At 40.7% G+C, this 27,537-nt stretch overlaps 1 protein-coding gene across 1 annotated transcript in view; it reads right to left on the reverse strand.

Annotated features, from left to right (window-relative positions):
- erfl3 (Ets2 repressor factor like 3) overlaps window positions 1–25,388 on the reverse strand; it is a 64,830-nt gene extending 39,442 nt beyond the window's left edge. Inside the window, exon 1 of the mRNA XM_058052871.1 lies at window positions 24,845–25,388. Coding sequence (XP_057908854.1) covers window positions 24,845–24,866 — 22 coding nt within the window. The 5' untranslated portion in view covers window positions 24,867–25,388. The remainder of the gene's footprint in view (window positions 1–24,844) is intronic.
- Between the last annotated feature and the right edge of the window lie 2,149 nt (window positions 25,389–27,537).

Below are 27,537 nucleotides of genomic sequence, written 5' to 3' on the forward strand. Positions count from 1 at the left end.
GCTATGGATAAATGCTCAATTTGTAATTAAAGTGTTTAGAGTGAACCATATTGACAAACAAGTGTCATCAAAAACAATACAAGGAGAAAACACAAAATATTTCCAGTATTTCAAATATTTCCCAAGGATTCACAGTGGTGTAAAAAACTGTTTGCCCCCTTCCTGATTTCTTCTTTTTTGCATGTTTGTCACACACATACGTATGTTTCACATGATCAAACAAATTTAAAAAGTACTCAATGACAACACAACTGAACACAAATGCAGTTTTTAAATGAAACTTCATAATTAAGGGAGAAAAAAGTGATTGTCCCCCTGTGACGACATAGGTTAATTGATATCCATCAGTCTGGAAGAGGTTATAAAGCTATTTCTAAAGCTTTGGGACTCCAGCAAACCACAGTGAGAGCCAGAAGTGAAAGAGGTGAAAAGATGGAACAGTGGTGAACCTTCCAAGGAGTGGCAGGCCAACCAAAATTACCCCAAGAGCGCAGCGACGAATCATGCAAGAGGTCACAAAAGACCCCGCAACAACATCCAACAGCCTTGGTTAAGGTCACTGTTCATGACTCCACCATAAGAAAGACAAGGCAAAAATGGCCTTCATGGCAGAGTTCCAAGATGAAAACCACTGCTGAACAGAACAGAACATCAAGGCCTGTCTCAATTTTGCCAGAAAACATCTTGATGATCCCCAAGACCTATGGGAAAATACTCTGTGGTCTGACAAGACGTTTTGGAAGGTGTTTATCCCATTATATCTGATGTACAACATCATATCAAAAGTAAAATATGGTGGTTGTAGTGTGATGTTTTGCTGTTTCTGGACTTGAAGACTTGCTGTGATGAATGGAACCATGAATTCTGCTGTGTACCGAGAATGTCCGACCATTTGTTCTTGACCTCAAGCTGAAACCAACTTAGGTTCTGCAGCAGTACAATGATCCAAATCACACCAGCTAATCCACCTCTGAATGGCTGAAGAAAAACAAAATGAAGACATTGGAGTGGCCGAGTCCAAGTCCTGACCTGAATCGTATTAGAGGATGCTGTGGCATGACCTAAAAAAAGGCGTTTCATGCTGGAAAACATGCTTGGAAAAGTTATTATTTGACCATTTGACAACAGACAACGGAAATCCACATTAGCCAGCAAACACACAGGCATGCAAATGCACAGCGGCCAGCGATGGAAACACAGAGGGCAGAGCGCAATGTGTTTACACGCCTGCGTTGATCCTGTCGTAAACACGGGCAAGAGTGGGGTCACCGCCTGTCACCACTTTCCCTTCTTGTGCCAGCGTTGTCACCCTTCGCTTGTGCTGCCACCACCTCTTGCCCCCCCCTTATTCCATGCTCCCTGTACCCTTGGCTGCCTCCTTGTCCAGGCTCCACCCCTGCTCAGCCAGCTTGTTAAGCGTGCCTCTTAAAGCTGATTAAGTAGTGTTGATCAGCCTTACGTAACACTCACCTCGCACAGATATCGCTGCCAGCCAGTCAGCCAGCCAGCCAGCCAGCCAGCATACCTCCCTTAGTGCTCCGGTGTGTTGTTTTGAAACACATTGAGAGGAATCACACAGGGTGCTTGAATGAACGCCGCTTCAGTGTGTGCAGCTGCGCCACACGTGGAAAACACACATGGACCGATGCTTGTGAATGCGGTTTATTCTAAAAACCAAGCTGGCTCATTTGGGAATGCACACGTGGTCGCGACCTCCACAGGTGTCTGTATGCATCCTCAGGGCAGGGGAGATGATCATTGCTGCTTATCGTCTACACCAGGGGTCTCAAACACATGGCCCGTGGGCCAAATGTGGCCCGCAGGACACTAGTTTGAGGCCCCCCGCCTTGATATGAAATGTTTAATGTTAGTGCGGCCCGCGCAAGTTTGATATGGATGCTGTATGGTATCATGTACCCAGAAAAAATTATTACGTTTGATGTTCATGTTAAAGGTTAAATAACTGTTAATAGTTATCCTCCTTATCCGTGTGGAAGTGGTAAGTTTTTGGCTACTTTAAGTTGAAAGGAAATAACTTGAAGGCTACCGTTTAGGTCGCTAGCTCTCTAGTTTGCAAGTTAGCATGTGTCTCAAGACCCTGCTTTTGCGCAATATGTTGTAAATTAAAAAAAAGTATAAATGTGACTATAGTCGTGTTTTGTCATGTCTACAGGGCTCTAATAATGCTTTGTTCATTTTAATCTGAAAAAAATAATCTGTCTACCCACCAACTATATGTGGTTTCTTAAGTTTTTATTATTATATTTATTTATTTATTTATTACTGATTGATTGATTTTGTAATAATAATTTTTATTTATTTTTCATCTTATTTTGTGCAGAAAAATAAAAATTAAGATATTTGAGAACAGTGGAATGTTTTATCAGAGCTTTTTTTTGTAGAAAATCGGAACCAAAGCACTGAAAAAGTTTGTATATTTTTCTGTTTTTAATAAATGCGTTTTTTTTTTTTAAAAAAACCTGATGCGGCCCAGCCTTGCCAGGACCCTAGCTCCAGTGGCCCCCAGGTAAATTGAGTTTGAGACCCCTGGTCTACATGCTCGTTTCAGCACCAGGGGGTAGGATGTACACACAAAACATACACACTGGACACGACACACAAAAACACGTACCCAAGGTGGTACTGGTAAACAAGACCCCATAACGAGGTCTCCCATTTAACAATTTGCTTTTTTCTATGTGGAATTGATGACTGTTTATCCTGAAGCCATGGTGATAAGTAAAATGGAGTGCACTACTTGACCACAACCTGCGGAGGTGCTGTTGTTTCACTACTCTGCTGTCTAAAGACAAACATCAACGTCATCAACATCTACACTAATGCATAACTCAGCTTTCAATGTTAGTGCAGACATGCCAACATACAAATTTATCATACTTAACATGCAATTTGACTATTGAATTCGCTTGTATGCTTTTATTTTGTTGCATTTTGCTGGTTTAAGTTTCAAGTTCAGTCTGTAAAGTAGATATAAATGAATGGATATTATCAGTTTCTCTCATTACAAATTGGGTGAAAACATTTCTATGCCTTAGAGAGGACACAACAAAAAAAACAAACACTGCACTAAATGGAGGAACTTACAATACCATATTATCACAACATTGTGTTTGTTTTGTTAAAATTGTAACTAAATGTCTCACAAAATAATTAACATGTGAGAAAGTTTGGCATTATTTTCTCATTTGGTTGTTTTCCCCCCGAGTTGCAGTTTACTTTGTGTAGTACTATAGTAGTAGTAGATCACTTGGACATGTTATGTAAAAACATGTAGCTATTTGATGCTGATATCAGAGTATCAAAAGTGCAACAAGAGAGACAAGTGATAATATTTTGTGTTATCACATACTACAGTATTAATTGGCCCTGTAAGCTAGAAACCGCCCATGAATGATACGGGAAAAGGCCGAAATGATACTGTGTCAAAGCCCAGGGCAGTGATACTGATAAAATATAGAGTTTAACCATGTCCAGTATCAGCCCCCGTAGCTGTCCACTCAGAGCGTGCTGCTCTGGTATCATATATATCATATCATATCAGAGAACAGCACACGAGTGCTTAGTGCCTAGTGCTTCTCCAGTCACCAAAAAACCCAAACGTGATTAATGGAACTTTAATTATCAGACATTGATATGATAAGATAAGACTGTTGATAAAATATTATTGTTAAAATATTTTTGCAATTATTGTGTTTACACTGTTTAGATATAATACATGTAATAAACTGAACATTTTCTGGAAACAAAATGGTCTTTTGATTAAATAGTACGTGATAATAAGCTCATGATTAAATAGTATGTGATAATAAGATCATCACATGGTTTGTCTGGTATCAGGTTCGGTCTCGGGCTGATACTGGCACCTTCGGTCTCGGGCTGATACTGACACTTGGGGGCATGATACCAGGCCTGATACCAGACAAACCATGTGATAACCTATAAGTATCACGCTGGGTTAAGGAAAGTTAACCATCAATTATTATTATAAATATTTTTTTTTTACTTTTAAACATTAACTCTCTAATATAAACATTTTGTCCCACCACTTGTTAACAACACGGTGGAAGGTCTGCTCGGTCCAGCATCTCTGCGCTCCTGTGACTCATGGGCAAAGATTAGAATCCTCAGATGGAGGAAAATAAAGCTGGACATTATGCAAGAGCCCGAGCGGAGTAAGCGCGCGAGAGACAGAAAGGCAGATGATGATGTAACCAGGGAGCAAAATATAGCCATGGAGGGAAGGGTGGGTGGTGGTGGTGGTGGTGATGGTGATGGTGGTGGGGCTTAAACAAGACAAGATAAGACACAAACAGGAGAGGTGTGTGACAGGAGGCCAGCTGACCTAACACGGACGTCCCGTACTGTGCCGTACCTCCCAGTGTCGCTCTCATCAACCTGCCAGACAGCTGAACAATGGCCGTTAATGCGCTCTGCTAAGCAATGAGCTCAACAGTACACACAATCGCACACAGCTGCACAACAATGGTGGACAGCAGCACTCAACGCTTCGAGTCAGACGACATCATCGGAGCTTGAACTGGATTGCTACACCTGGTTTGATTCCGGCCTTTGTGGCACAACTACTGCCTTGCTTGTCTTTAGTTTAATTTATCAGTATGAAAAGTAATAACTGTGTATTAGTAAAGTTTTTTGGGGGGGGACAATGGTCAGTCACACCCTGAAGTGGACATTGATTGGCTGCCATTGTGTGTTTGGGCTTGTTTAGCATAAGCTGATAGGCTCCCTTTGTAGTAGTTGGGAGGGCAAAGAGAGGAGCGGTGAATACCAGAGAAGATGAGAAGTGTTCTTACTCTTTGTGATGTGATAATTTCAACACTTTATAAGGGCCTGGTGTTTTATTTTTATTTTGACATTTTTGGGAGATTTACAAAAGAACACAACAATATACCCCCCTGATGGTTGAAACTAAAGGTTGCAGGCAGCACTTGGGACTAGTGATATCCCAATCCACATTTTTTGGCGTCCTATCCGATCAAATTGTTTAAATATGGTGACAATCCGATCCATTTTTTGTACCTATACATCAGGGGTCTCAAACACGCCGCCCGCGGGCCAAATGTGGCCCGCAGGACACTAGTTTGAGGCCCCCGCCTTGATATGAAAGTTTAATGTTAGTGCGACCCGCGCAAGTTTGATTTGGATGCTGTATGGTATCATGTACCCAAAAAAAATTATTACATTTGATTAATGTTCATGTTAAAGGTTAAATAACTGTTAGTAGTTATCCTCCCTATCCATGTGGAAGTGGTAAGTTTTTGGCTATTTAAGTTTAAAGGAAATAACTTGAAGGCTACCGTTTAGGTTGCTAGCTCTCTAGTTTGCGAGTTAGCATGTGTCTCAAGACCCTGCAGTTGCGCAATATGTTGTAAATAAAAAGAGTATAAATGTGACTATAGTCGTGTTTTGTAATGTCTACAGGGCTCTAATAATCCTTTGTTAATTTTAATCTGAAAAAAATAACTTGTCTACCCACCAACTATATGTGGTTTCTTAAGTTTTTATTATTTGCCGTTTTTTTTATTATTATTATTATTATATTTATTCATTACTGATTGATTGATTTTCTTTATTCTTGATTTGTTTATTTATTTTTCATCTTATTTTGTGTAGAAAAATAAAAAGTAAGATATTTGAGAACAGTGGAATGTTTTATCAGAGCTTTTATTGTAGAAAATTGGAACCAAAGCGAAGTTTTTTAAATTTTTAAGGTTTTTTTTGTTTTTGTTTTTTTAGAAAACCTGATGGGACCCAGTCTCACCCATACCCGAGCTCCAGTGGCCCCCCAAGTAAATTGAGTTTGAGACCCCTGCTATACAGGCAAATATCCAAGCAACATAGAACTAACTACACTATGGTACATGCAGCATTGTCACACTTTGCTGTTTTCCAGGCAACAAAAATGAAAGGGTTATGTAATTGAAGTGACGAGGCATAGCTTAATGTTTAACTTTGACGCCAATGTGGTAATGAGCAATGAATTCATAGCGAAAGTGTGGCGAAAGTCTTTTAAACAACATATGAAGTCATGTTTCATGCGTTTGGGGACCTGGGCGGGAATGGCTGTAAATTTACATGATGTAATGTGTGACGCAACAAGACCACATTTTAATTTAAGGTATAGACTGAAAGAGAATTGTATATCATGCACTGATGGAAAAGTATTACAATTACAGTGTGTGTTGTCAAGAAAAACACAAAAGCAGCAGGTGTGAACACAGAGGAGACAAAGCAGGAAGTAAATAAATGAATGAGAGGGAAGGAAGTTGACGCAGATAAAAGATTGACTGGCAAACACAGAGATAGCCAGTGTTGAACTTTCTACCCTCTGTCAGTGGCTGCACGGTCTTATATAACAGTCCAGTGTACACACACACACACACACACACACACATACACAAACACACACACAGCATCAATTACCTACGCATGAAAGGACTCACAACAGCACCTCGTTTTGTGTGATAAATGCATGAACATGCACACAATATGCCACTCGGTTATATTACATGCAAATACGCTTGGATACTTTTTTTAAGCGTATCTTGGATTTTAACAGATTTGAACATATTACAATAAGCAACGTGTGCACAATCAATTGCTTCCAGGAATGAGAAGTCTGTGGGAAATGAATGGCGTACAGTTACTGCAGAACCACATTAACCTACTATGTGGACAAACCGGTACAATTCATTTGGTGGATGTCTGACATTGACATGGATGGCCGTCCACACGGGAACATTTTCAAGTATTTGAAAATTATCGTGTGTTACATTGTTTTCACCCAATGATCAATTCCCATCTGGATTTACTAACAAAAGCAACTAGCTAACTTCAGTTTAACTTGAAATTTTTAGTGCCTGCTGTGAGAACACACCACAAATTATGCTCTAGATCAGTGATTATCACATACTACAGTATTAATTGTCCCTGTACCCTAGAAACCGCCCATGAATGATACGGGAAAAGGCCGAAATGATACTATGTCAAAGCCCAGGGCCGTGATACTGATAAAATATAGAGTTTAACCATGTCCAGTATCAGCCCTCGTAGCTGTCCACTCAGAGCGCACTGCTCTGGTATCGTGCCTGTGAAGCAACCAATCAGAGAACAGCGCACGAGTGCTTAGTGCCTAGTGCTTCTCCAGTCACTAAAAAACCCAAACTTGATTAATGGAACTTTAATTGTCAGACATTGATAAGATAAGATAAAATATTATTGTTGAAATATTTTTGCAATTATTGTGTTTACACTGTTTAGATATAATACATGTAATCAACTGAACATTTTCTGGAAACAAAATGGTCTTTTGATTAAATAGTACGTGATAATAAGCTCACGATTAAATAGTATGTGATAATAAGATCATCACATGGTTTGTCTGGTATCAGGCCCAGTATCATGCCCCCGACCGCAACCATGTGATAACCTATAATTCTCAACTGGTGGGTCGGGACCGAAAAGTGGGTCATTAGGATGAAGCCATTTTGAATTGGTCACAGAACTATGCCTCGACCAAAAACAAAACAAAAACTTTTTACGCTGCCACAAAGTGCATGGAATGCTTATGGGCAACTTTGTCATGCTTGAGTGGGTCTGTCGGACACACAGCGGCAGATGTCTGCTGGAGAACAGCGCGCCATATAGAGAGGACAGTGTCTCAGGTTGTGTTGCAAGCACTTCCTTTACAAGATAGTTTGAGTTGGACATACTTTAGAGTTGCTAGTGTACAGCATGTATAAAACAGTACAGATTTACTATGAAAATGACTCAGCGTACAGGCATTATTATCTAAATGGCCAGAAATACAAATGAATAGCAATATAATTGTGTTGTGCCTACAGCCGAGCACAGTAGTGATAGTACTGTCATGCTGCAGTGAGGAAACATGAATTCAACCATGCGCTCTTTTGTACAGTACAGGGATGCATGGCAGTTGTCTAATGATCTAATGATAATGAGCCCCAAAACATGCCACATAATGAACGGTAGCTTCCATACTGCAATCGATTTCAGATTTAATATGATTGAAGCCTAATCCTTTGGCATTTTCCTTAAATTATAGTCGACCAATAAGACAGTTGCTCATTCCGACACGCTCAGATTCCACACTCACACAGACCTCTGCACACGCTGCCTTATATGCCATCTACCCTTAAGGAGTACGAGTTCAACAAACCTGGTTAAACCGTGGGCTAGACAAAAACAATAACCCAACTAACAAATAAAACACCTACACATGCAGGGGTGCAGGCTGTATAATCAATAAAAAGCCTGCAGACATCCTCCTGTTGAATCACTAAACTTGGATGACTGTATGTGATGACTGGATGACTTGTAGTTAAGTTAGTTTTTGGCTTGGGTTCTACTTATGTATCCACTTTTCTTGAAAGAACTGAAAAAATGTGTGTCTTACAATCATATGATATTTTGCATCTTTCTACTTCTACAAAGGCAACACCATACATCAGGGGTGTCAAACTCAATTTACTTGGGGGGCCACTGGAGCTCGGGTCTGGGTGAGACTGGGCCGCATCAGGTTTTCCAAAAAAAAAACAACAACAAAAAACGCATTTATTAAAAACAAAAACATTTAAAAAACTTCACTTTGGTTCCAATTTTCTACAAGAAAAGCTCTGATAAAACATTCCACTGTTCTCAAATATCTTACTTTTTTATTTTTCTACACAAAATAAGATGAAAAATAAATAAACAAATCAAGAATAAAGAAAATCAATCAATCAGTGATAAATAAATAAATATAATAATAATAATAAAACGGCAAATAATAAAAACTTAAGAAACCACATGTGTGTAAAATGTGTCGTGCCCGAATAAAGTATTCGGGAAACACGACAAATCTGCGAGTCTACTTAGCGAGACACCATGAGGACCTGCCGCTAGCAAGCAATGCCAAGGTTCTTTTGTATACTACAAAAGTAGGACTGTGATATTGCAGATATTTTATTTTTCAAATTGATATCACTATTTTGTTAAATAATGGTTATTTCAAGCATCCTAAAAGAACTTTTTTACTGACGTTAGTTACTTTGTTTCACAAAAATATTGTTCTGATGGTGGATAAGTCAAGGACTGTATACTCTGCATTTTTTCACAGCTAATAGAATGTGAACATTTGAGCAGGATCTTGAGATATAATTTAATTTATTTGTTTTTTATGGGGTTTTTAGTAAATTTAAAGCTGTATGTTAAAGCTTTATTTATCCAAATGCTTTAAGTTTTTACAAAGGAAAGTTTGTGATACAGCATAACATACTGTTCTAATCGAATAAAAATGTGTTTAGTAAGTGCATATTGCTGGTGTAATTCACTTTTTTTCCAGGAAATAATCTTTAACTCCAAGAAAAACAAAAAAAATATCGCCTTGTTAACAGTATCGTGATATATCGTATCGTGAGCCTAGTATCGTGATATGTATCGTATCGCCAGATTCTTGCCAATACACATCCCTACTGGCACTCGCCTACAGTCAATCATGGTGATGGTAGCAGCATCGAGGTCTGGGGCTGCACCGTGGTTTCATTGAGGAAAAACATGAATTCAACATTTACTGTGACGATGTGCAGCACAGCATGAACTCCTCCCTTTGGCAACCTGGCTGCATTGAAGTTTTTCAACATGATAACCAGTCCAAACACACTTCCATACTTGATGATCGTTCGCTGAGCCTTGCATGGACCAAATAACGGTTATCAATTTCAGATTCAATACATGGGATTTGAGCTTATTCTTTCTGGTTAGATATCCCACATACACATAGACCTCAGTCCGCCACATCCTCTACTAAAAAACAATAGGGAGAATGAGCCATAAGACCATGGCTAATCATTGGACCAGACAAAAACCATGACCCAGCTAACACCTAAAGAAGCCTACATGTGCAGAGGTGCAGGCTGGATCAATAAAAAAGCCTACAAGACCCTTGTGTTGATGCACTAAAGTTTAATATATATGTATATATATATTAAAACATCAACTGGCATCTCAGAAAAGAGCCTAACATGCTGCACTTAGGACTAGTTTCCAAGGGAACGTGTATACAATGTGTTATTGATCGCATGCGCGAAATCTGCTGGAGTGCTGCCACGATTCATCACGCCCACTCAAAGAGTCATTAAAACATTAAAGTGCTCATGACACCAAAACACATATTCACCGCAAAAGTAACATTGAATATTGCATATTTCCTGTTACTGCATGTGTACTCACATTTTTAAAAATATATTCTGTATATATATTTTGACACTTTTTTATCAATGAAACATATCTACTTCAGGGAAGACTGGAAGAGGAGGAAGAAGTGACGTTTCGGCGAGAACCCTCCCCATCCAGAAGTGCCCCATGGACGGATGATAACAGTACAACAACTGGGTTTTCTAATAAAGTGCTTGTAGAGAGGCTCAGCAGACTCTTACAACGACGTGCCTGATCATGCACTATTCATTCCCTCTATCAGATTCCATCTGAGTGTTACTGATTTTTTTTTCCGCCTCTTTCCTTCAATGATCCGCTACTTGCTCTTTACACACATCCTAGTCACCTTCCTTGATCAATTATGGACTCTCCCCCCTAAATGACAGTGTGTGTGTACATCCATTAGACCTATACATATCAGTGAGTGATTGAACCTACTGGAATGCAACAGCCTGGTAGTTGCGTAATTTCACAAGGCCACATCTGATGCTAAAAACGGACATGGATAAAAGTATTGTGATCTGTAGGGCAGGGACACACACACACACACACACACACACACTATAGGCAAAGCATGCTGCTTGACCTTATATCATGGGCCTTATGACAATGAAAAAAGTAACGATAGCCATAGAACTGGAAATGGAACTTACTGCAACAAAAACTATGATTATATAGTGACAATAACTCACTTGTCTCTGTCCTGGCTGTGCAGTACAATATGGCGACATGTAGTCTGACAATGATAACACTAAAAAGGACAGAAAAAAAAAAGCCAGCTGTGTTTATTCTTAAAGGAAAACATATACGTATTTATGTGAAACATGACCACACATCTTTCTCTTTTCAGTGTGTTCTAAAGAGACAAAAAAACAGCAAGCATGTGGGGGGCTCAAAATGCACTTAACAGGACAACACCCCCCCAAAAAAAAAATTCGAAAAAAATAATCAAAAGGTGACAGAGTGCAAGACACTTACTAGCATCATTAAATCAGATCTCAGACCAAATTCATTCATTCATTCATTTTCATTCCAGCTGTCTTCGGGCGAGAGGCGGGGCACACCCTGAACTGGTCGCCAGCCAATCACAGGGCACATATAGACAAACAACCATTCACACTCACATTCATACATATGGACAATTTGGAGTCGCTAATTAACCTAGCATGTTTTTGGAATGTGGGAGGAAACCGGAGTACCCGGAGAAAACCCACGCATGCACGGGGAGAACATGCAAACTTCACACAGAGATGGCCGAGGGTGGAATTGAACGCTGGTCTCCTAGCTGTGAGGTCTGCGCGCTAACCACTGGACTGCCATGCCGCCCTCAGACCAAATTCATTCATTCATTCATTCATTTTCTACCGCTTTTCCTCACGAGGGTCGCGGGGGTGCTGGAGCCTATCCTAGCTGTCTTCGGGCGAGAGGCGGGGTACACCCTGAACTGGTCGCCAGCCAATCACAGGGCACATATAAACAAACAACCATTCACACTCACATTCATACCTATGGACAATTTGGAGTCGCCAATTAAACCTAGCATGTTTTTGGAATGTGGGAGGAATACCGGAGTACCCGGAGAAAACCCACGCATGCACGGGGAGAACATGCAAAACTCCACACAGAGATGGCCGAGGGTGGAATTGAACCCTCGTCTCCTAGCTGTGAGGTCTGCGCGCTAACCACACATTTCTAAATTGTTTTAGTAGCTTCTTTAACGACCAGCATGTGCCTAGACGTTGAACTCTAATCCCATTCTGCGATAGCACTCAAAGATGGAAGGCACTTGCTGTTACGCACAGAGAAGTTTTACTAGACCAGCCAGTTTGCAGGTGTGCGTGTGTGCTGATGTCCATGCATGTGTGTGTGTGTGTGTGTGTGTGTGTGTGCAGCGTGCTCGGCTTCCATGATGCTCAGCACTGATGGTCGGCATGGTCATTAAACTTTAATCCTTCTGCTTTCCTATAAATACTTTTCCAATGATCTGATGCATTATTCAGTTTCTCTTAGGCCAGCGCAGACTAACACATACACAACACCTGAGAAGCAAACAACAAAAGAGCCTTTTGGAGAGGATGATGGCTCGAGGGGAAGAACATTTAAAAGTTTACATGGAAGCGTTTTAGGCTTTAACTTTTTTTTGGGACGTCCCGCAACTCTTGATGCACTCCGACAATGACAGACAGGGCACTGCACAGTCTGAGTCATGTTGTCAGTCATCAGCGTTGTATCTGCTCGGTGAATCATGCCAGCTCGTAAATCAGAAACAGGGGGGAAAAAAAGGAGCAGGATAGGATATGAAGCCAGAAAGAGGAGGAGAAGGTGGTTAATGGAAGAAGATCTGCCACTGGGGTATTCCAGCACGGATTGGTGACACAGGATGGTGGGCCGGGAAGGTCAATCGATGCTTCAAAAAGGTTTCACGTCAGTGTATGCGCACACAGTTATTTCAACAAAAAAAAAAAAAAACATCTCCTTCTGGCTAGGACGCGTGGTCAAAACGGTTCCATCTGGCACGTAGAGTCAGACGCCTGGCTAGGGAACAGAGGCAGACCTGCGTGAGGATGATTAGCGATCATTTGGGTTTATTTAGCCCGATGTATCAGCTTTGTAAATCTAGAGCGATGAGACAACGTTGGCATTTGAGAATGAGGAAGTATCAGCTGATGAAAGGCAGATGGTGTTGGTTTGTTTTTTTTTTGTTTTGAATCCAGTTTCGACTAAGAAGTATACAGTCATCCCTTGTTTATGTTGGTTCATTGGTTCCAGTCCCTATTGGGATAGGTGGTTTTCCTAGGATTCAATATTAAGTGACCTAGGATTCATTCATTCATTCATTCATTTTTTACCGATTTTTCCTCACGAGGGTGCTGGAGCCTGTCCCAGCTGTCTTCGGGCAGGAGGCGGGGTACACCCTGGACTGGTCGCCAGCCAATCACTGGGCACATATAGACAAACAACCATCCACACTCACATTCATACCTATGGACCATTTGGAGTCGCCAATTAACCTAGCATGTTTTTGGAATGTGGGAGAAAACCGGAGTACCTGGAGTAAACCCACGCAAGCACGGGAAGAACATCCAAACTCCACACAGAGATGGCCAAGGGTGGAATTGAACCCTGGTTTCCTAGCTGTGAGGTCTGCGCGCTAACCTAGGATTCAATATTAATAAATAACAAATAGAATAGAAAAACTGTACCATTGTAAAACATATTACCTAATACAGAAGACATGATAAGCAATAATTAGACATAACTCACCGTTAGCATTGGGAAAGTTCTTTGTTGTAGTAGTACCTCAAATCTAATATGGGTCAATCACAATGGCTTTTGAAAAGTTTGAACAAACGCCATGTAGCATGTTAGGACTGTACTTCAGTTTGCCACGGTACACTAAACTAACCACTAACTGTGGTTACACAGTCTAAACAAGTCTAACAATAATACATGCCCGCATAGCCTGTTTATGAGCACCCACACATGAAAAATCATCATAGGCTAACCTAGCATGATGTTGCCGTTGAAATGTATATCATGCAATGCACTGTAGCTCACTGGTTGCAAACCTAATAACCGCAAAAAACTAATTTCCACAAAGTAGGACTCCTTCATAAGCGGAAAATTTTCATAGTTAAGGCATAGAAAAACAGTTTACAATCTTCTGAATATGTTTGACATTATTAGAGCCCTCGAGACATTAAATAACACCCTAAGTCATCTTTACATTGGTATTACCTAATATAGTAGATATAATCAGAGAAAAAAAGCCATTTGAGACTGTTTACCTTGGACAGGAAGCGACGTCAGGGGTTCAGAGTTGAGTTTTACCTTAGCTGTGGCCATAGCCCACAACAGCAACTTTGTTATTGTTATGATTATGACTGTGCCTGTTGTGAGATAATTTAAACCTGCAATTGAACCAACGCCATGTAGCATGTTAGGACTATAGTTCAGTTTGCCACGGTACACTAAACTAACTGTTTGTGGTTTCCATGTAAATCACTTAACAAGTCTAACAATAATACATGTCCGCATAGCCTGTTTATGAGCACCCACACATGAGGAATCATCATAGGCTATGTTTGACATTATTAGAGCCCTCTAGACATAAAATAATACCCCTATAGTCACCTTTACATTGGTATTACCCAATATAGTAGATATAATCAGAGAAAAAAAGCCATTTGAGACTGTTTACCTTGGACAGGACGTGACGTCGGGGGTTCAGAGTTGAGTTTTAGCTAATTTGTGTTATTATTATGATTATCGCTGTACCTGTTGTGAGATAATTTAAACCTGCAATAAAATCTGGTTGTTTATGTTTGGCGCTTCGGTGGTGGTCTCACCGAACAATTCCCGACACCTAGTGACCGATGTAGGATACTACATTCACACACTGGTAGTCTTAATAGCTTATACTGTACAGTATTTGTAATTTTTCTTTCTAAAAAGGTGCGTTCATACAAAGCCAAGATTGTCTTTTTGCTATCAAAGGTGTCCATTGTTGTTCTGTCTTCTCTTTATGCGCTGGCAGGTTACAGAGGGCCTCACTGTTACGATGTCATGCTATATAAGCTGATGTCGTTCACGCCATCCCGCTTGGACACCCCATAGTGGAAAATTAGATAAGGCTCATCAAGCCAGATCAGGCTTTTCCATTCCAAATCATACCGCGAACTAGTGGACCCCTTGGTGGAAATGTGGCTATAAATACAAGCCTGGACAGGTGGCATCTTTCGGGGCTGTACCTGAACCTTCAAACAGTCCAGCTGTTGTTGAAGGCTCCTTTTCCATTTAGGTAATGTTGACTGAAATCCATTTTTTTTTCTAAATTAATAACTTGTTGACATATTACCTTTGACACGGCACGGGCTGACGCTTAGAGCCTCGCCTATAAAAAAATGCTTTGTCTGTGAGGTGTTGGCTAAAAGTTCAACACGAACACTTCAGGGAACAAGTCTGAACATGGAGGATGGCGGTAGAGAAAAGAAAAAATAGGTAAAGGAGGAAGAGAGGGAGAAAAAAAAAAGCCCAAACGTGATCTCACATTCCTTACATGGGGTGGCGGGATGGAGGGAGAAACAAGGAGAAGTGAGGGGGGGCTCGGGGTGGGATGAAGGGAAGAGGTGACAAGAGAGAAAGTTTAACTTGGCGCCAGACGGCATTTCATTACCCCGGCACGTATACACACAAAATGTTGCCACTATGCGAGCACTTGGCTGAGGCTCTGTTAGTCACTTCCCATCAGCCAAAATTAGATTAGATATTTGTCCTACACCCCCCCCCCCCCCCCTCCACTTCCCCCTCTTTCTTCCCCAGGCCAGCACAGAGGCAGATTCCCAGATAAAAATAGCGAGAGAAACTATTCAAACACCGCTGCCTTTCTACAGGGTGTGGACCAGAGAGGGGTTAGAGAGGGGTTAGGACCATCACACTCGCAGTCTTCCTTGAATGTGAAGGGCCAGCACAGTAGGTCAGTATGATAGCGGTCACATGCAATCAACCACAGGGAAGCTCCAACTACTCTGCATGCATTACTCCGCATAACACTCCATATTATGTTTATAATCTGTAACGGGCCATTGATAAAATACAGTCATTCATTCATTTTCTACCGCTTATCCTCACGAGGGTCGCAGGGGTGCTGGAGCCTATCCCAGCTGTCTTCGGGCGAGAGGCGGGGTACAATCACAGGGCACATATAGACAAACAACCATTCACACTCACATTCATACCTATGGACAATTTGGAGTCGCCAATTAACCTAGCATGTTTTTGGAAAAAACACACGCATGCAATCTTTATTTTAACATTTTGACATTTTTCAAGTTTTATACAGGGCTGCACGGCGACCGAGTGGTTAGCACGCAGGCCTCACAGCTAGGAGACCAGAGTTCGATTCAAACTGTGGAGTTTGCATGTTCTCCCCGTGCATGCGTGGGTTTTCTCCGGATACTCCGGTTTCCTCCCGCGTTCCAAAAACATGCTAGGTTAATTAGCGACTCCAAATTGTCCATAGGTATGAATGTGAGTGTGAATGGTTGTTTGTCTATATGTGCCCTGTGATTGGCTGGCAACCAGTCCAGGGTGTACCCTGCCTCTCGCTAGAAGACAGCTGGGATAGGCTCCAGCACCCCTGTGACCCTCGTGAGGATAAGCGGTAGAAAATGAATGAATGAATGAATGACATTCTCAAGCTTTATACAGGGCTTCACAGCGAGTGGTTAGCATGCAGGCCTCACAGCTAGGAGACCCGAGTTCAATTCCACCCTCGGTCATCTCTATGTGGAGTTTGCATGTTCTCCCCGTGCATGCGTGGGTTTTTTCTGGGTACTCCGGTTTCCTCCCACATAAGCGGTAGAAAATGAATGAATGAATGAAGTTTTATACAAGTGTAAAAAGAGGTTAAGCACTACACAAAATAGCTATTAAAAATTATTTATAATTCTTTGATGACACTAGGGATGCTCTGATCAACCAGCCACCGTTCAATATTGTCCAATTTCCCTAAAAACATGTGATCGGCGAAAGACAATAAATGCGTGCGGCTAGCCAATTACATGGGTCGCGCATTTTTTTACATTCTTAACAATCATACAGATGGAGTGTATCATTTCAGGAAGATGCCTGCATGTATTAACATTCTAAAGTATTATCCAGGTATAGAAAGAAGCTAAGCGCAGTATATTAAAACTTTCATTCAATCAACAAATTACTGTGTATGCCTGGGAGGTTTGTTTCTTCACATCAGGCTAAACATAGGTGTCCCTTAATTGTCACTTTCGGCATACTTGTTTCCGAGATAGATGCATTTCCTTTTTGCATCTATTTCCTTGGACTGTGGGAATTTTGAGTTTCCACTGTTTTTTTGTCCCTTTTTTCCCCTCTGTGTCTTAGATTGTCAACGGTAGAGGACGACTGTATCCCTGCTCAGTTCTCACCTGGAATGCACATGATCAGCCTGCCTTTTTTCTGATCCCTCACCGTGTAACGATACCCTCAGCATGACCAGCATTATTGGGGCTAATCCAAGAAGATTAGGAGTATACATTACAACAGTGCCGCCGCCCCGCTACTGTGGGGGCAGCGCCACCGGGGGCAGGATTATAAGCACCCAGAGGGGGATATGATGTCATTAGGGACTATGTACTAAAGACTAAGTGATGTGACACTCTTGATTATAATGAAGAGACTCTCCGGGCTGTAAAGTTAAGTCTGTTGTGTCGTTTCCCCCCATCCGAAAATAAAAGCTCTTGAGGATCAGAAGAATAGAGTTACCTGGTCGTCACGTGTGCCGATCATACTCGGATCGGTTTCAGTGGCGCCTTGGTCACCGAGAACCTGTTATACACACCCTTGCACACACACACTTTGTTCACAAGTAATACCTTTCACGCACACTCTCTCATGCATGTAACATCTGCCCACCCAGAAAAACACCCAACCTCCTTTGTGTACACACTTGATATACTTGATATACAAAAACACGCCGCTGTGTGTCCCTCACACCAAGTCACCTCAGCGACAATGCCGCCACGTAAAATCCCTGTATAACATTACAACACACACACACATGCATGCATGTATAAATACGCACGCACAAGGGCAGCTACTGGTCAATCTTACAGTATTCTGCAAACATTTGCATGTATTAACGTGTATTAAGTCTAAGCTACAAAGTTTCATTGGAGCCAAAATTTTGTAGGCACCCTTCTCCTTGTGAAAATTTAGTAGGGGTGGTGGGAAGTGACCTCCATAAATTGGCTCTGTAGCGTGCCGCCATGGAATCTTATGAAAATGTAGTCCCCAAAGTGAGTTTTACTTAGCAACGTGACATTTGGTAGGCATGTCCATCATGAGTAAACCCACAAAAATATCTCTAAAACTTACACCCAAATAGACACTTTGGTTTGAAAGAGCAATTTTGGCAAATTTTTCAGACTCAGGCATCGCTACCAAATGGAACCATAGCAACTTGACACATGGGTGATGCAAAAATTGTAACAAAACAGTGTACATATACCGGTGCATAAGCAGCAATTTTAGGCATTTGCTTTGCAGTTCAATTCCAGCTTCAAGTCGTTTAGAATAAAAGTATACGTATAGTGATAATATTTCAAGAATAAAGTTGTAATGGTAATGGTTTTATTTCATTTGAAAATGCATCAGATTACAATTGAATGCATCACATAATCAGTTCACAGTTCCACATGTCCAAAAGGAGTAGGAAGAAGCAAAGCTTATTAAATCCTACCCCTCCATCTGACATAGACAGACTTTCTTTATCAGTGAAATTGCCAACGAAATGTCGTTGCCTGGCTCCCGTGTAATAATAAATAATAATAATGTGGAGAATAAATAGATTACATCAAATATGAACAACAATGTACAGCGTAAACATTAATTTGTACAAATAATTTAGAATAAATAACAATAATGGTACTTTTACAATCAGTAACTTACATTTGTTCACTTCCTGCTTTCCTAATATAGTTTAAGGTTGTTTTTTTTTATTTTTTTGTCACGTACCAAAGTACGGGGTGATATGACCATCCAATGACATAATGGGTACCATAGTAAGTGTCAATATAGTGATATGTATAGCACATCATGACTGGTTCAAGACTCTTCATCCTTGTATTTAGCAAACATCAACTGCTTGTATTGTTTCTTGAATTGGCTCATCGTTGTGCATTGTTTGAGGGTCTTACTCAATCCATTCCATAGTTTGATTCCACATACTGAAATGCTATGGCTTTTTAACGCAGTCCTACCATATAAGTATTGTGATTTTTAGTTGTGATTATGTTTTGAAAACAAGCACGTGTGTTATGTTTTATGGTGGTTTTGCCAGTGTGTGTGTGGGCTGAGCGTGACACAGAAGTTGCATGGATCGCTATGGTGACTGAAAACGACATTCACGGCGCCCCATATGGATTGTGTTCCAAATGCTTTGGAAGCTATGGTAGTATACATTAAATAAAGTACAAACGCTAAAATTTTGATTGTGCAACCCTTGCTTGTGCAAAAACGTTGTTCTTAATGTTAGACGCGTTTTCCAACCAATCTTGCTCAAATTTTTACAAATATGGGATTGTCAGTCCCCAGACACTGCGAAGCAAATTTAGTTGTGATTTTAATAAATACCCTGAAGTTACAGTAAGTTGTTAGTAAAGCATTAAAAAGTTGTGTGAGTCAGACTTTTTAAACTTGGGGATTTAATAACAGTGCCATCATGTGGTGTACCTGTAAGAGAAATAATACGGCATGCACTGCAATAGGGAATGTTTCTTGTGTGTTCTCGGAGTTAGAAGACTTAGCTTACATAAACACATACAGTCATACAGACAATTTGTGTAATTATTATACAACTTTGATGATATTTGTATTCCATGTATGCTCACGTGTGTCTTCCAAATTCGGTGCATCTGTGTGCAAATGCATGTTTCTACAAGTCGTCGTGAGTGGGATCTGGAAATGCTTGCAGAGATACTGACTGTTGTGTTTCCCCTCATGCGTAATGCAACACAGCCGGCAACTATTAACCTTCTAAGCAGGAATGTGGGAGGTCCAAGAATTCCAATAAAAAAGCAGCAGCAGCAGTGTGTGTGTGTGTGTGTGTGTGTGTGTGCTTACTCACATGTATGCATTGGCCAAAAGTTATCAGTCAACAGCCTGTCCCGCACAGACATGCAGCCAGTAACTAATAGAGTCAATATGGGGTCACGCTGTGGTTCTAATCAATGATGTTCAAGTAAAACTGGCCTCACAGACAAAAAGCCTTGGGACATATTCAGCAGAGCTTTAATGGAGGTTTTCTCTTTTGCAGCATTTCACATATATTTCAGAATGAACCTAAAATGTACTATCGTATAACCTTTACAGGTGAGATTCATTTGAGCTTGGTCAATACTTGCATGCAATGCACATTATATACGTAACTTTTTTTGAGTAGTATATAATCAATAATCAATCCACAGGAGTCAATAGCGCGATTGGAGGTTAATGTGAAAGGCAGCAATTGGGTCCGTCAAGGGTAATACTGCCTTGCCCCCATGCCCACGGTCCTTATGGTCAAGGGCGACACAGCACTAATAGCAGGGAGGTCCATTAGTGTCGACTGGCTGAGCACATTGTTCCCTTTGGTCACATTCCTGGCTAAATACAGACATTTTCACCACTGGAATCAGTCCCCCCCACCACCACCACCACCACCACACACACACACCTCTCTTTCAGAAGTCATTTGTCAACAGAGGCCACTGGAATACAAGTACTTTTAAAAACATTATTTTATGTACAGGAATGGGATGCGACATGTTTGAGGTCATTGAAAACAGACTTTTAAGTGAAGTTATGTAAGTAGGTATCAAACGTGCCTCCCTTTCCAGATCAAATTCTGTGGCTTCACTCTATTATAATATTTTAAAAATGTATTAATTCATAAATCATGCCGTTTCATGGTTAAATACAGTACTATTATTTTTAACATGTGCATATTTAAGCAAATTGTATGTATTTTTTTGCCTAAGTCAAGCATAAAAATTTATAAAATTAACTAAAGACATTATATGTGCCCTGTGATTGGCTGGCGACCAGTCCGGGGTGTACCCCGCCTCTCGCCCGAAGACAGCTGGGATAGGCTCCAGCACCCCCCGCGACCCTCGTGAGGAAAAAGCGGTAGAAAATGAATGAATGAATATGCATATTTAGGCAAATTTTATGTATTTTTTGCTGAAGTCAAGCATAAAAAATTATAAAATTAACTAAAAGACATTATATGTGCCCTGTGATTGGCTGGCTACCAGTCCGGGGTGTACCCCGCCTCTCGCCCGAAGACAGCTGGGATAGGCGACCCTCGTGAGGAAAAAGCAGCAGAAAATGAATGAATGAATGAACTAAAGACATATAATAAGGCATCCAAAAATGTCAAAGATTAGTAGGTACCAATACTGCAATATTACTGTATCGTCAGAACAATATGATTTTATTGCATATGTAATAATACTGGAAAAAAATCTCAAATAAAACACTGTTGCTTCAATAATTCACACCAAGCTAAAACTGAACTTCCTGTCCGCCCGCCACTCAGCTCCACTAGGGAACACATTTATAACAACACACAAACACAAGTCTTATTTATGGCTTAAATGGCTTATTTACTTTATTTACTATTTTTTTTATGTCTACTATATTGTGTAATACCAGCACAAAGATGACTATAGGGGTGTTAGTTCATGTCTGCAGGGCTCTAATGTTAAAAAAAAAGTATACTTTTTAATGTTGAAAAGTATTTTGAAGATGAAAAGAGGTTTTTTTTATGCTCCAACAAGAAAAATATTGCATTCTATTTATAAGAAATCCTACTTCCTGGAAATGTACTTGTTATGGCCGTGTCTGGAACCAATTAACCACGATAAACACTAGCTAACTGTACAATATCATTTTGGAGAGTACAATTACTACAATTTCAAATTGTGACAATTGCGTTAAGCATCTAAGTTTGTTACCAAACCGCACAAGAAGTAGAAAAAGTGGTCAGATGTGAACCCAAGCATCAAAACATGCAACAAATGAGCCTTTTGTTCCTGTTTGAATGCTTCTGATTGGTTAAAATAACTCTTGCTTATGCCAATTGTATGAAACACAAACAGTGCGGACTTTATTCTACCCCTGAAAGGAAAGATTAAACATTTTTCAAATACCAGTGTACTTAGCGTCACTGACAGCCAACACTTTTTTTTTATGAAAAACCGTTGTGACGACTAGCGCTCCGGGGCGTTTGTATTACAACTCCATAAAATACACGCTTTGTGTATTCTCTTGTGTAAATATGACACTGATAAAAACACAGCATCGTCAACCTCGGGGTTTGTAAAGGGGAGGAAAAAAAACGGCCGTTCCTCAGTGCTGATTAAACAGAAGATAACCAGTTTTCTTAAAAGGCGCCATCTATTTCAGTCGTGTAGAGCCTGATCGCAGCACTGCCTCTTACCATAAATCAGGTCATAAAACTGTATTGGGATAATGGGAGGTAGTGGGTTTTTTCCTGTGGTCAGCAATGTGAGCCTGATTTTACTGATCATCTCTGCGGCCGAAAGCGTTTCCTTTGGTCTTTTTTTGCCTTAATGCCACATTTTGACCACAGTTTGGGTTAGATAAACGTCAATCCAAATGACGCCCAAATGGGCAAAGAAGTTGATGGTCAACCGTTGAATGATAAAAAAATCACTTATGTTGGAAAGACAGCACACTACCAGCCACACTGCACCATTACAAGGACAATGAGAGGTCCCTGGCCCCCACAAGTCCATGCACAATCGGCCTCGGGGGCCTGCCCCACTCCCACCATTGTCCCACACTCCACACACACACACACACACACACAATGGCCACTCCAGAGCCAGGGGTCCAGCTACTATGCAATTCCATTGCACAAAGACGCACAACAGTCCTTATCCCGTCAGAGACAAGAGAGAAGAATGAATGAGGATGAAAAATGAGGATGGAGTGTGTAGCTATGATAAAGTCTACAGAATACAGTACAAGTATATCATCATAAACAACTTTGCAGAGATAGATCGCTACCCGCCCACTAATACAACCTCTGGAGGACTTAAACGTAGCAAAAAAATCTATTTAGGTTACAGTACATGTCCAGGAGTGGCATCAAAACAAAACCACAGAAGCAACAGTTTACAACGCAGCGTCTTTTTACCCAACACATTTCCAGGAAAAAAACACCCAGAGGTGAAGGATTAAAACTTGTGTTCTGATTGGGAATACAAGAACAGCGGGAGATCAGACAGATCAGGGCAGGGCAGATTAAAATACTTTAATAAATGCTTGAAAAATGCAGCTACAAACGGTCAGATTGGTTGTTAGAAAATTAATCAATTAATCTATGTGGAGATAAATACAATACAAATAAATACAAATACATGCTTAGTTTGCATTTTCATTCATACATTTCCATTTTTACTTGTCTGTTATCGCAAAACAGTTTAGTTAAGCCCTGATTTGATTACATTGATGCACTCTGACCTGAGGTGTCACACACAGGATGGAATTAAACGACTTTAGGCTGAGTTAAAGAAATTAAAAAGGACTCATGGCACTCAAATGTGATGTTTTACAGAATAAATGACAACTTCAAGTAGTAATTTAGCGCATTATTAGTTCATCAAGGCTGCAGAAATTCGAGCAGTGTTAAGACAGCTAACACCACTGCTTGTTTACACTCCTAAAAAGCCAAAGGAAAAGCAAACTACACACTGCTAATACTTAAATGTACGCTGATATGAGGTATAACAAAGTCTCGCTCAAGTTGCTGTTTTGTTTTGAATTTTGGCGGAGTATTTTCCATTACAAATTATACAACTCTAGGGTGAATTGAGGAAATTAAAAAGGAATCTGACACTTAAATGTATTAAATGAAGATGTAATATATCAAATCAGTACATTATTACTTCAAGGCTGCAGCACTTTCCATCCCTAACACACACACACACACACACACGGTAAGGATAAAGGAAAAATACATTCTTGACATTCACGGTGCGGCTGACAAGCACACACGCTGCATACATCAGACCCATAAACACTATCAATATTTAGTAGCTTCCCAGAAGAAGGACTTGACTTGCAATGCAAAAAGGCATACAAGTTCATGATGGGATGCCTGGCCGCCTCGTCGGGTGCAGCGAGGAGTGTGTGTAGGAATGTGGAGGGGGGGGGGGACTATGGGTGCAGCGAGAGTCAGGAGGGGACATGGCTCATGGGGGTGGGGGGGAAGGGAGTCCCAAGTGCAGGAAAAAAAAATGACAGAATGTGCAGGACAAAAACAAGTTATTAAATATGTATGTGTTTTGGGGATCTATACTATAATCTGTATTATTATACCACCTATGACCTCTATTGAGATAGGGCTAGTTTAATTGTGATAACTTTCACTACCAGCACAAATGCTTGCACTTCCTCTTTAGTTTCTCGAGGTGTGTGTGTGTGTGTGTGGGGGGGGGGGGGTGATTTGCTTTAGCTTTCTGCACACAAGAAGAAACTTATGCAAGCATTTCAGGAATTAGACACACACACACAAACCTCAGCTGACTACCGGGAAGCCCCATTTGTTGCTCTCATTGGGTTAATATCAGCTACCTACTTTACAGTACTTTGAATTGTCCATTTTATTGATATTATTATTGTTTTCTAATTCCTCTGGACTGTCTTTCTAATCTGTCTCTCTGGTCGAGACAGACGGCCACCCCACACGTCTCATATGCATGAAGTGTTCTAAATGTAAAGTGAAGTGAGATAACTTTTGTCATTAATTGAGGATTTATGAATGAAAAAAATTGACTTGGCAAAACAGAAGGATTCAGGGTGGATATTGAATGATGGCATTGTGGTGGGTTGCCAGGGTGACACAACCTTACTGTAGTTTAACCGCTTCCTCTTTAATATAGTTGTAATATAAAGAGTACAGTACAGTTCAATATGCAGTAGATCTGTTTTTTTTTTAAGAAGAAGCAGCGTCAAATCAACAGGTTGTTAGTGAAAAAAGTACAGTAAAGTATATATCGCTTACCGCTATCTCCAGGTGTCTTCATTGTTTATGTGTAAAAGTTGGAGAAACTCCGCCAACTGGGGTCTTTTCCTCCGTCTCCACACCGGGACAACTTGTGAAGCGAAGCCGACCGAAGGGGCTCGCTCGCGGTTGAGCTAAGCGCTTAGAGTCCGGCGTTACGGCGAGTGGTGGAGGTTGACTGCTTCTTCGATTTCTCGTCCCCTCAAGGTTGAGTTGGGGGGGGAGGCGGTCGACCGTCCGAAGTACCGTCCGGACTCACGCAGAAAAGCCCTTTCAGTCTTCCAGTAACTTCTTTGCCGAACTCTCCAGCGGCGAGTGCTGCTTCTTACTCCGCTTCGGCCGCATCTTCGTCAGTGTTCGACATGTTGCCGCCGAGCTTTGACGTTACTTCCCCACAACAAGACTTCGCTCCCTGACGGACTTTTTTCGCTCTCTACCAGCCTCTTCTCTGGCGCTCACGCCACTCTTCTTCTTCGTCTTCTTCTCCTTCTTCTTCTTCTTCTTCCTCCGTCCCGCCCCCTCCCCTCCACCCGTCACGCCTCGCTCAGTCCTCCGGGTGTTGTGTTTCGCTCCCTCGCTTCCGCGTAAGACCCGCCCACTTTGACGGGGGCGGAGGGAGGCGTGGTGTAAGCACGAGTCAGGGTCCCACGAGTTGGCGTCACTCTGCAAGCAAGCGCGCGCGCTGTTGTCATGGACACCTCCCAAGCTCGCCGACGTGATGACGTCACATCCGACGTGAGCGCGATTGACGTCAATCATGATACACAGGTTAGTGACTGTTAGCAGGCTAATTGAATGTTTTATTATTATTTAAGATTAGAAAGATTAGAGAAATGAATTAATTTGTTAAATTACTTAAATTGATCAATTACATATTTAATCATTTAAAAGTAATTAAAAAAAAATTTAATAGTAAAGTAATAGTCAATAGTGTTTTGTTCATGTATATTGCTTACAAATTAATTTGTTGAATAGATTGGAAATGATTAATACAATTTTGAAAAATTATTAAATTAACAAAAAATATATTGTTCAAGTTTAGAAATCATAGTCAATAGTTTTTTGTTCACATGTTTCAAACTGAGCAAAACAAATAATTTGTTAAATACATTTCTTTCAATGATGAATTAAATATTTAACCAACATTTTACAACATTAGGAAAAAGTAAATAAATACATTGTTCAAGTCGACAAGTTTCCAGTTTTTCTGTTCACATCGTATTCTTAAAGATTAAATTATTATTAATGAATTAATTGCATCATTAGTTTAATGATGATAATACAGTGGTATGAAAAAGTGGTAATTTTGAAGATTTCCCTTAAAGGAAAATTTTTCAGAGGACTTTTTTCAGGACTGTATGAAGATGAGATTGCAACACTTCACGTAAATTAGTGAACTTTCTCCAATCCTTGAATATTACCCCGCACAATATGGCCAACGATTGTCATTTTCACCAATCAAATCTGTCCCTGACAAGCGCTCAAGCGTGCACATCAACTATCTAACCAATCAAATGTATCCCTGCATCGCCCACCCATGTCCTCGCTCCCTTGTTGACATTAACAAAGATGTAGACGCATGATGATAATCTCTCATGTATCAACAAATTCCCTGATGTGTTCAATGAAAGCAGGAGTAAAGTACATACAGTGTGTTGGAACGTGCAATTTTATGATTGACAAGCACTCGCAAACATCAACCACAAAACATAGATGCCAGTGAACAGTCAGGGATCCTTTAGTGGTGTTTGCTTACCAAACTATGCACACATTTGTGTGTAAAAATGGCAGCATATGGAACACACTATAGCTGTAGCTATACTAATATTACAGATACACTTTATGAATAAATTATACACTGAAAATGATCTCAATGGGCATACAGTTGAGGATAAAATTATTGCCTCCTGTATGAAATTTGAAGTTTCTTCAAGATTACCCCAAGAATTATTTAAGGAAAAATTAAAATGGCCAGGGGCTGTTCGGTGGGCAAGTGGTTAATGTGCAGGCCTCGCAGCTAGGAGACCAGGGTTCAATTCCACCCTCAGCCATTTCTGTGTGGAGTTTACATGTTCTCCCCGTGCATTCGTGGGTTTTCACCGGGTACTCCAGTTTCCTCCCACATTCCAAAAACATGCTAGGTTAATTGGCGACTCCAAATTGTCCATAGGTATGCATGTGAGTGTGAATGGTTGTTTGTCTATATGTGCCCTGTGATTGGCTGGCCACCAGTCCAGGGTTTACCCCGCCTCTCATCTGAAGACAGCTGGGATAGGCTCCATATTGTATTAATGTAGAATTATTTATTATATAGTTATTCTCTTTTATGGTTATCATCACACATTCTCGGTCATTCTCGTTTTTTTTCCCAAAATGTTGCTCTGTATAAATGATTCAATCTTTACCCCTGGACCCTAATGAGGATAAGTGGCATAGAAAATGGATTGGATGGATATGCAACAAAATCATTGTAGTTTCTGTTGTCAACTTCTCCCATATCCGTGTTAAATTGCCTTTCTAAAATCTGACATTGCTATTGGTCAGGTACAACTCAGGAGTACCCCATGGCTCTGTTTTAGGTCCATTGTTGTTTTTCGTGTGACGTATTTTATTACGATTAACTGAATATGCACCCACATTCCAAAAACATGCTAGGTTAATTGGTGACTCCAAATTGTCCATAGGTATGAATG

This window comes from Doryrhamphus excisus, chromosome 17 (assembly GCF_030265055.1).
Source record: "Doryrhamphus excisus isolate RoL2022-K1 chromosome 17, RoL_Dexc_1.0, whole genome shotgun sequence".
NCBI lineage: Eukaryota > Metazoa > Chordata > Actinopteri > Syngnathiformes > Syngnathidae > Doryrhamphus > Doryrhamphus excisus.